At 49.3% G+C, this 9,969-nt stretch overlaps 1 protein-coding gene and 1 long non-coding RNA gene across 2 annotated transcripts; both read right to left on the minus strand.

Annotated features, from left to right (window-relative positions):
- Positions 1 to 289: 289 nt before the first annotated feature.
- On the minus strand, positions 290 to 3,414 carry LOC121138097 (nidogen-2-like; the record flags this gene model as incomplete). Its single annotated transcript, XM_040740915.1, has 3 exons — positions 2,985 to 3,414; positions 1,937 to 2,245; positions 290 to 313 (listed from the first exon to the last, which is right to left on the minus strand). Coding segments are annotated over exons 1-3 (546 nt in total), but the record flags the coding sequence as incomplete, so codon positions are not given.
- Positions 3,415 to 6,479: 3,065 nt separating this feature from the next.
- LOC121138098 lies at positions 6,480 to 9,407 on the minus strand. Its single transcript, XR_005875285.1, has 2 exons — positions 8,809 to 9,407; positions 6,480 to 8,194 (listed from the first exon to the last, which is right to left on the minus strand). It is a non-coding gene; the product is annotated as an uncharacterized LOC121138098 (long non-coding RNA).
- Between the last annotated feature and the right edge of the window lie 562 nt (positions 9,408 to 9,969).

Below are 9,969 nucleotides of genomic sequence, written 5' to 3' on the forward strand. Positions count from 1 at the left end.
TAGCATGATTGGAGAGCCCCGGGTCCCAGAGAGACCTGAGCTGCAGAACAAGCACATCTTGAGGTGATCTCTGGTCTCTACACGCACGCGCACACATACTCAAGCACACCCTCACTCATAAATGAAATGTCTAAAAACTGTAAGAAAATGCAATGAAACATAAGAATTGGTAACACAGCTACTTGTATTAAAAGTGTTTACTTTGTTTTCTACTACAAGCTTGTTATACATGATTTTAGGTAAATGTTTAAAAAACAGCGTATGAATGAAACCTAGCAGCGGACCCTACCTTCTCTAGCCGGCCCAGGGCACACTGGGAACAAAGAGAGCAGGGTTTGAGTTGAATTCTGCTATACTCTGTTGAACTGCAATTAAGACGTCAAACCCACACAGTACAAGGTTAGTCAGTAAACAAAACTACATGTTACCTGTCAAGTGAGAAACCATAATTTCACACGACGCTTATTTCTAGACCTTTGCTGAACTTTAGGAAACGGGTCTCTTCCTTTAAGAACACGGAACAAGCACAGCCACCATTGGTGAGGAAGCAGGGACAGCTCTCAAACCTCCTATGGAAGACAAGACTATTTCTGTAGCTAAGAAACACTAGGAGTTAAAGTAAACATGGCTTTGCTCCTGGTCTATGCCACTTTACACCCAGGTGGAATGTCACAGGAGGACCCTGTCTCTACCTACACCAGGACCCTGACCCCAACCATGGCAAATTCCATGTTGCCAGACCCAAGCCTGGGGCAGAGCTGTTGGTGGTTTCTCCTGTGAGACTGCAGAACACAGCCTCCTGCAGAGCGGAAGAATGCACACTGTTACCTCAAGGGCAACGTGGTAAAAGCTACAAAGAGCTTATTAAAAAGTGTAAGCTTTCTGCCCCTTCCTGGGACTTCAGATAAGGCTTGGAAGTGATTTGACTCTTAAGACGGTGTTTCATGGGGCTGGAGAGGTGGCTGGAGAGCACTTGTCCTTCCAGGGTGCTAGTTCAAATCCCTGCAACCACAGTCAGCAGCTAACACTGGCTGTTAACTCCAGCTTCAGGGAGTCCATGGTCTGCTGGCCCTACTGCCCCCAGCAGACACAGAGACACACAGACATGAACAATAAAAAAGTTAAAACGCACCCCATAGTATTAATTATAATAAAAACATGGAAACCACACTGGGAACTGTCGTAAATGCATTGGGTGAGACCTTACAGTCACTATAAAGGCTACATAAATACAATGACGAGTTTATACTACCCAGCAGAAAAAGCACTTAAGCGGCAATCAATATGCGCACTGCGGCCCCACTATTGTTAATGGCAACAACGATATTCCCAAGAGATAGCCGGAAGTTTAGCCGGGTGGTGGTGGCGCACAACTTTAATCTCAGCACTCAGGAGGCAGAGGCAGGCAGATCTCTGCGAGTTCGAGGCCATCTTGGTCTGCAGAACAAGTTCCAGGACAGCCAGAGCTACACAGAGAAACCCTGTCTCGAAAACAAAACAAAACAAAAAACCAAAACCGAACAAACTTAAAAGTTAGATCTCTTCACACCAAAAAAAAAAAAATGTTTAACGGTGGTTGTTCCTTTTTTAATTTCCGGAATTTTCCAATTTTCCCTTCAATGAACATATGTTTTAAGTATTTGTGTACTTACAGGTGACTCCAGAAATAAACTGTGAAATGCCTCAGATCCCCAGGGTCTTTGGTATGTGTACCTCAGCCCATCATTTCACTAAAGCAGTTTTCTTTGCCGATTCAGCCACATTATGGACCCGCAGAACACGCACAGAACAACAGACTTCACTCCCAAGCCGCCTAAGCACTGGTTTCATCCGGTTCAACGGGTGGGCAGGGGGAGAAACTCCAAGCCTTAGTTCCCACACAAAATTCAACCCATCCCCCTTTAATTCGCTCAGGGGCAGGGCACCCTTCACTCACCTCCCCGGAGGGCGCAGCCCCGCGCCTGACCTCCTCGTAGGCGCCCACGTGCTCCCAGGTGGCCAGGAAGGCGTGGGTGGGGGTGAAGCTGGACCCGGACAGCGGGAAGCCTGTGCGCACGTAGCGAGCCGCCAGACCCAGCACAGCCAGGGAGGTGTCCTCGCGGTACAGGATCCGGCCCCTGCCGTGACTAGTGTCGATGTCAGCCAGGAAGGGGGCGATGGCTGGGAAGTCGGTAGGAAAATCATCATCCACATACTGAGTCTCCCTGGGGAAATCCTGGGTGGAGATGATGCCGTTGGTGCCCACCTGCAGGAAGGACCACGAGGAGGGTGAGGGCACTCGCCTCCAAGCCTGACGACTTGAGTTCGGGGACCAGGATCCACATGGTGGAAGGGAAAAAAACTGGTTGTTCTCTAACCTTCACACGCACGAGATGGCACGTGCCCCCCCAATAAGCATAAGAAAGAGGAATAGAGAAAGAAAGAGTGGCGGTCGCCCAAGCCCAAAGGGCAGCCACCACGCTCCAGTCGCACACGCCTACCGCCCCTCGGAGAGAAAGGAGCTCCGCTGGAGCCAAGAAGTCGCCCTCTCCTCGCTGATAGGAGACACTTGCAGGACAACCAGCTCAACTTCAGCGACAGTCCTGTTCCTACCCCACCTCTCCACCGTAGTGCGAGCGACCCTCAGCTGCGGCCGCCCTCGAACCCGTCCACTACTACACGCCCTGGGCGCCCCGACCTTGAGAAGACAGCTCTACCGACGAGCACAGCCTCCCACCGCCCTAAACGCAAACGCCCCAGCGGCCTCAACGTGGCCCATCTTCCTTCCTGCCGAGGATGCCAAAGTAGAAGGTACAGTCTCTGCACCCCCTTGAGAGATGACCCTTATGCCTGCACAGCAGGGTTCACGAAGCTGCAGCACCGTGGCAGAGCCTGGTCCCCAGAGGGACGACAGCTAGGCAAAGAGGTTGTTCCACTCCAAGGACACCCTGGGAAGAAGCTTCGAGACCCTCACCCAGCCGCGCACCTCCAGGTCCTAAACTTACGTAGAGGTCGCTGAACTGGGCATCGTAGAAGCGTAAGGGTATCGCCAGCCTCACGGCTGCTGAGCTTTCGTCGTCGCCCTGCGGCAGCAGCTGGTCTCCCTGCGACTCTCCGTACGGGAAGAGCTCATCAGGACGCAGAGCCCCGACTCGCGGCAGCAGCAGCAGCCACAGCCACAGCGGCGTTAGCCGCCCTGCTGTCGGGTCCCGCGACATGCTCGCCTCTCCCGGCCTTAACCCTTCAGTCAGCGCTTCTCTGCGGGCCACACTGCCTGCTGATCTCCAACCTGGACCTCTAGTCCGCACTGCGTGCCCGCCCAGCGCGCCGATTGGCTACGGCTCTTGGACACTGACCAATCAGCAACTCTGAGAAAGTTCGCCATCGGCCACCACATCTGGTTCTCATTAAGTTTTCTAAGACTGCGGTAGTTCGCTGGAGCGGCGGGGCTGGGAAGGTGAGGCTGCTGGCCCGTTGCTCCTAGGCTATCCCCCCCACCCTCCTATAGGGACTGCCACGCTGCAGGAGGTGACCTCACGCCCCGGCGGGCCCCCGGCGTGCGTGCGTCTGAAGGCTGCAGCGACTGTGCGCGCTGGGCTGGCGGAGCGAGAGAGGGTGATGGGGTTACACACTGGGGTTGGTGCCCTGCCCTAGGGTCCGCGTCACCCCTCTCGTTAGCGGCCAGGCCCCTGGATAAAGATTCAAAGGAGCTTTGTCTCCATCTCGGGACTGCTCCGCCCCACCCAAACTTCCTGCTGAGAAGCAGCTTGTGAAAGGCTGACTCCCTAGCTCCCTCCGAGTGCTGGCTAGTGCTGGGCTGACTCTGCCACCCTTTGAAATGTCCTCCCTAGTTGTTTGCCTTCCCTGGGGAAACCCGCCCCAGGGCAGACGGTGAATCCCACGAATCTCTTCGAATTGGAGCCTGGAGTGGGGCGGCCAGGCGCCAGGGCGGGCTGATCAAGTGCCCCCGCCCCCCAAGCCTGCCAGGATAGGAATTGTCCTAGCGGAGGCCACAGAGTAGGTAACCTGAGCTGCCCTGCAGGACTAGAAACCTCTCAACCTAGAAAGCAGCTGCGCTGGTGTGGGGAACCCCCTCCACCATAAACATCTCCTCTGCGAACCCTCGGGAGCCGGATGAGATTTTATTACCAGTTTATTATCAGGAGCTTGAAATTTCCCACTTAGTCTGTTTTCTCTCAGCTCTGCCCGCCCCCCAAAGCAAAGGTAGTTTAAAAGAGAAAAGGGTCGGGGCTTAGAAATACTTTAAGGGGCTCTAACAGCTCTTGGTTTGTGTTTATCCCAGCAATGTAGTTCTTTAAAACCCAAGGAGCCAAATACTAAAAACCCTTTAAGACAGCGGACACAACAACAAAAAAGACCAAAAGCAATTTGTTTCCCCAAGCTGGAGAGGGGTATGTTTTTTTCTGGGACCAAGTATTTACATTTTGCTGAGGACAAAGACTGAGGTGATTTCACTTGTCCAAGGTCACCTTCAGTTACTTTCCCATCCCCCTCCCCCCATAGATTCTCTCAGTTCAGCATAACAACTGCTAACACTGATTGGTGGTCTGTCCTACAAATTAGGGGTGAGGCGAACTCCAAGAAGGAATCCCCCACATGCTGACCCTGTAGTATTCACTCCTTTGTATAATCCCCCCCAACAGTGGGCTAGCCTGTGCATTTTAACCAACAGAACACAGCCGAAGTGATGAGAATTCACTTACGCGACCCTTCTGTCTTGCCAGCCAACACCAGTCTCCACTGATTATGAGGAAGCCAGGTATTGTATTCAGAAGGCAACACAGCAAAGAACTGGCAGCCTCTGGCCACCAGCCAACGAAAAACTAAATTCTGCTGACAGCCACAGCCCTGACTGACTTCGGATGCAGCCTTGTGAGAGACCCTGACGCAGAGGCCTCTGTTAAGATGACCCAGATTCCTGACCCATAAGAACCTTGGGACTTACTAAATATATGCTGTCTTAAACCATTACATTTAAGAAGGGTTGCTGCACAGCAATGGATAGCAGAATCGAATGGACACTGTGCTAAGGAAACTAAGCTTGGAGAGTTGGTTTAAACAGTGATTATTATCTCATGACCAGTGTGTATCAGAGTGTAGACTTGAACCCAGTTTTGTCTAACCCCTAAGCGTCTACCCTCAACTTCCAATCATTTGGATGCAATGGCATTTTTACTTTGCAAAGTAGCTTACTTCTCTTACTTCATCCCTGGCTATTACCATCACCTCTCAAGTGTCACCTCCTGTATTTCCTGATGCAGAATAATCACATGCTAGCCCCCTTTCCTATGGTGAGTTCTCCCAGTCATTAAACACTTTGCATCCTTCAAGAAAAATTCCTGGAAAACACAGCCTGATTAGAAGCCCTGTCTTGCTTAGCACCTGCCCTAGCTTACCATGGTGGTATCTCCTCCCACACATCCCTCTTAGATCCCCTCAGCCATCATCAGTGTGCTTTGGGAGCAGGAATTTTGTCAGAGCTTGCCATGGATGCCAAGAAGTGTTTGTTGAGCAGGTGAAGTCAAGCAAGGCATCATGGGACTAGGACCTAGGTCTGCCGACTCAGAACTTTGTTTCCTCTCTGCCACCTTGTCTACTAATTGTGGCTCGTTTGTAATCCTCTTTACCAGGCTGCTTAGCAACCCACCTGCCACTGCTCCCCAGTTCTCTGCATTCTTTCATTCATCCGATATTCCTGCAAGCTTGCCATGGCAGGTAAGATCACGAAGGCTCTCAGGACGTAGTCCTTGACCCTACAAGCTCATGGCCATGATCAGGTTCAGAAAACAGAGCTTAAATACAAGGCTGTAACATTCCATGCATTCACCAGCAAAATAGGCAGACCTGGCCTTTGAAACTAAAGATAGCACCACTAGCTTTGTGTCCGATGCAATCTGAGTAGCAAGGAGTGGGTCCAGGAGAGAACTGGCTGGAAGGAACAGCCCTGTTTTTCTGAATTCTTCAAATATGAGGCTTTGGACAGCTGTGCTTAAACAGACATTCCTTAGACCTTCTACTTTATTTTTAAACAAGTCTGGCACCAAAAGAGAGGCTTCTCTTCTTAAAAAATGTCACTTTGTGTCTTGGGGAAAAGAAAAGCTGTCCTAGCTGTTTGGGTATAGTCTGAGTGAAGAGGGAAGAAACACTTCTCTTGTGCCCACAGCTCCCTTTGCAGGGGTAGAATTTCCATGACCTGCCAGCTGACTGAAGAGGCAGAGGCCCCTTCAAGCTGAAGCTATAAAGGACTCTTGTCGAAGTATTTAGCCCTCCTGTGTTGGGTTCTTTTTTTTTTTTTGGTTTTTCGAGACAGGGTTTCTCTGTCGCTTTGGAGGCTGTCCTGGAACTCACTCTGTAGACCAGGCTGGTCTCGAACTCACAGAGATCCACCTGCCTCTGTCTCTGCCTCCCGAGTGCTGGGATTAAAGGCGTGCGGCACCACCGCCAGCTTGTGTTGGGTTCTTACGGTAGACTGAATACTGTTTGAGAGTGGAGATTATTTTATCCACCTCGTGAGGTGTGGTACCAAACACCATGCCTCCCCAATACATCACTAGCGACTTTCTGGTTTTTGTTGCTGTTTTGTGTTTTTTCGTTACATTTCTGTTATGAATAGGAAGACTTCAAGAATGATACTTCCTGTTATTTTGAACAGGAAAATGAAAACACATTTGCTCCTCAGTGTGCAGACAGATACAAGTACTCAAGAGCATGTTCCATGCATAGACGGATGAGCATGCTCTATGTGTAGTCAGGAGACCAGAGACATACAGACACAGACACCTACATGTAATTAAAAGTAATAGTAAGAGTAAATCCTAAAATATTAACAATGACAAAATAGAACAATTATAACAATATACTTTAGTAAGACGTATTAGAAACCTACGCATTGTTTACTTCTGGAAAGTTTTGGGGCTGCAGTTGGTTGAACAGATAAGGGAGAGGCCTGCATGCCTTTCCTCTAGCGTTTTAGAGACTCCTGTGTCCTCATCCCTTCCCTTTCTGTTGGCTTCTCCTAACCTCTAAATACAGTCCAGCCAAGCCATTAATTTCTTCCTCTATCCCATCACCCGGTTTTATTTCTCTCAACTTCTAGAGCCTCCACTAAGAAGGAATCTGAACTTGCCTGCTGCCCTCCTTCACTACAGGTAAAGGATTGCCCCATCTTCACCAATCGACCGCTCAGATCAAGACCAACTAGGAAATCGTATGGTCAGATCCTGCAGGCATTTTCCAGTCCTCTGCCTTATAGGACCTCTTTGGTATTTCTGACCGTTTTGGGACCTCTTTCTGGAAATTCTTCGTTCCCTTGACTTTTCTGGCCATCTTCTTGTAGAGCCTCCCTGAAGGTTTTCATCTTCTGCCTCCACTGTCTAAACGAGTGTCACCATGGTGCCCCCTGCTCTTCTCTCTGCATGCCAGCCTTGGTGTCCAGACTCTTCTAATGGCTCCTCCTCTCAGCCATAGTCTCAGACCAAGCCCTGAGACTTCCGTTGGTTTTGAACTTACATCTAACCCTTTGCTGAGCTTCCCCCAGAGATGGATGACTCATGACCCCACACCGAGAAGAACCGATCAGAATCTCTGAAGTTTCCTGCAAAGGCAGTAGCGTCCCTTTTTTGTTGCCATTGTGTGGCTGCAGGTCCTCACCGTCTCTCACTTGCGAACTTTGGTGGAAGAAATGGCAGCTTGACTTGCTCATTGCTCATTTCCAACTTCCCGCATACACGCCTTTCATGGAGGGAGAATTATTGCTTGCTTAGCTTCTCTTACAGACAGAGGAGGCCATCTGGGATCGTATCTACCTAAATGCCAAAAATCTGCTGAGAGTCTGTTGGTCTCAATTATAGTTGATGATGAAGGAACCGTTGACTCTTTCCTCATGCTTGTAGCCTCAAACACAGGGGTAACGTGTTGAGCTCAACAACCAGCATGGGCACTGTGAGAATGAAACATGCAGAGAGCAGAGCATCTGCCAGGCCCTGACCACCCGTCACCACCCCTTTGCTGTGTGAGAAATGCATTCCCGTCAGCTCAAGCTGCTCTTCTTACATGCAGCGATCCCCACTCCTTACTAACACACTCTACCTCTGTGTTCTCCATGAATTTCAAACAAATCTGACTATGCCATATCTCTGTCTTACACGGGTGGAACTTCCTCATCTCCAGGGGAAGCTGGTGCTGTCCTTCAGACCTGCGAAGAGATTAATCTCATCTGTCATATCCTGTTCTTTCCAGCCTTACATCCTAAGAGCACTGAGCTATTTCTAGTACCCAATCTACAAAGACAGCTGGGTCCTGGTGCGCCTCTGTGGATGGCGCTCCTTGCCATTCCCGCCTCCAGATCACCCACGCCCCCTCCTCCCTCTCTATTAGCTTTCACACAGGGCTACACCTCTGTCCTCTCTCTCTGATGCTCTTATCAACCTTGTACCTTTACTCCAGAAAGCTTCTTCATTTGATCATAGGACAAGAAAAGAGCCTTATAAATGGATTCCTTGATGGTCCTGAATGGTCATTGGAATACAGTCAGAGACACACAGTGTCTTTTTGTCTTATTTTTCACAGACTTAGCTCAGAACCTGCCACACAGTGCTGTTCAGTAAGCCCTGCTGATATGAATAGGAAAAAATACTACTAAGAAGGCTTTCCTAACTCCCACAGCTTTTCCTGGATAATCCACTCCCTGATTCTCTGCATTCTTGTTACATTCTTGCTTGTTACTGGGGGGAGGGGGAGTGGAACTTGGAGAGGAAAGAAAAAGAGAGAAACAGACAAACCCACACAACTTATACTTAGCCATGTCACCTCAGCCTCTGTTCGCCATACAGACTCCATGTCCAGTCCCAGACTGTGTTCCTCAGAGGTTCTACTTTTCACTTCCTTTAAGACCTTCACAGCTGCCCTGGGAAGTATTATGTAAATAAGGGCTGGTCAACTTCTGAGGAGTTGGCGGATGGCCCAAAAGTGACATCAGTGTGCGCTGTCTGCACTGGGTAGTGAGAGAGCAGCCATGTTTCCCGTTGCCCTGGCTTCCTCTGGGCTGCTTTCCTAGATATGCAGCGCGTCTCACAAATCAGATCATCTCATTTCTGTTACATGCGACCTGCTGGCCCCCAGCACTTCCTCTTAGTACCTGAGTCAGATCCATACTCCTGAAGCCAACAATAGCAATAGCGAGTCCTTTCTGAAGCTTCAGTAAAATTCAGGGCTCGGTCTGAGGGCTCTTCATAGTTCTACTCATCCAGTGAACATGCCCAATTTCCAGATAACGAAATGGAGGGGAGAGGGATTAAGTGGCTCCACCAAGAAAAGCAAGAGTGAAAAGCAAAATCCAAGCCCAAGCTATCTGGAACTAGGATCCACACTTTGAAACTTCCTAAGACTGGCTCTGATGCTGTGGTCAGCCAGAGACTTCCTCAAAAACATGAGTACCAGCATCATCCTGCCAGCCTGTAAAGGACTTTCTTGTGTTTCCTATGACTCATGAAGCTAGAATTGTGCCCTTGTGACTGGACATACCCCATAAATATTAGAGAACTGTAAACATATAGTTACAATTGAAGTTAAAGTCTCCATAGACTGAGGAAGTATAAATCTGTGCCCTTTAAAATCCTGCAATCTAGACTTGTTGGTGTTATAATTTGTTGAAAATCGACATTGCAAAGCATTGGCAGTCCTTACCACAGTCTATGAGATAATGAAATTGAGATTCTGAAATTGTAACTGGCTCGCTGAGGCTCCAACAGCTTGCAGTAGCTAAATGAGGATCTGAATGGCCCCGAAGAGCCGTATCACACAGAACCATAGCTATGCTGCCTTTATCTAGAAGAAGAAATCTGATTTGTAAGTCACCCAGAATAGCTGGAAAGTTCAAAATTCTTAGAATTCCTCCAAACATAAACATCAGACATTACACTAAACCCCAAAATAATAAAGAAATGAAGAGTGTACAAGACCCACGAACTC

This window comes from Mesocricetus auratus, unplaced genomic scaffold, assembly GCF_017639785.1.
Source record: "Mesocricetus auratus isolate SY011 unplaced genomic scaffold, BCM_Maur_2.0 contig_11686_pilon_obj, whole genome shotgun sequence".
Classification (NCBI taxonomy): domain Eukaryota; kingdom Metazoa; phylum Chordata; class Mammalia; order Rodentia; family Cricetidae; genus Mesocricetus; species Mesocricetus auratus.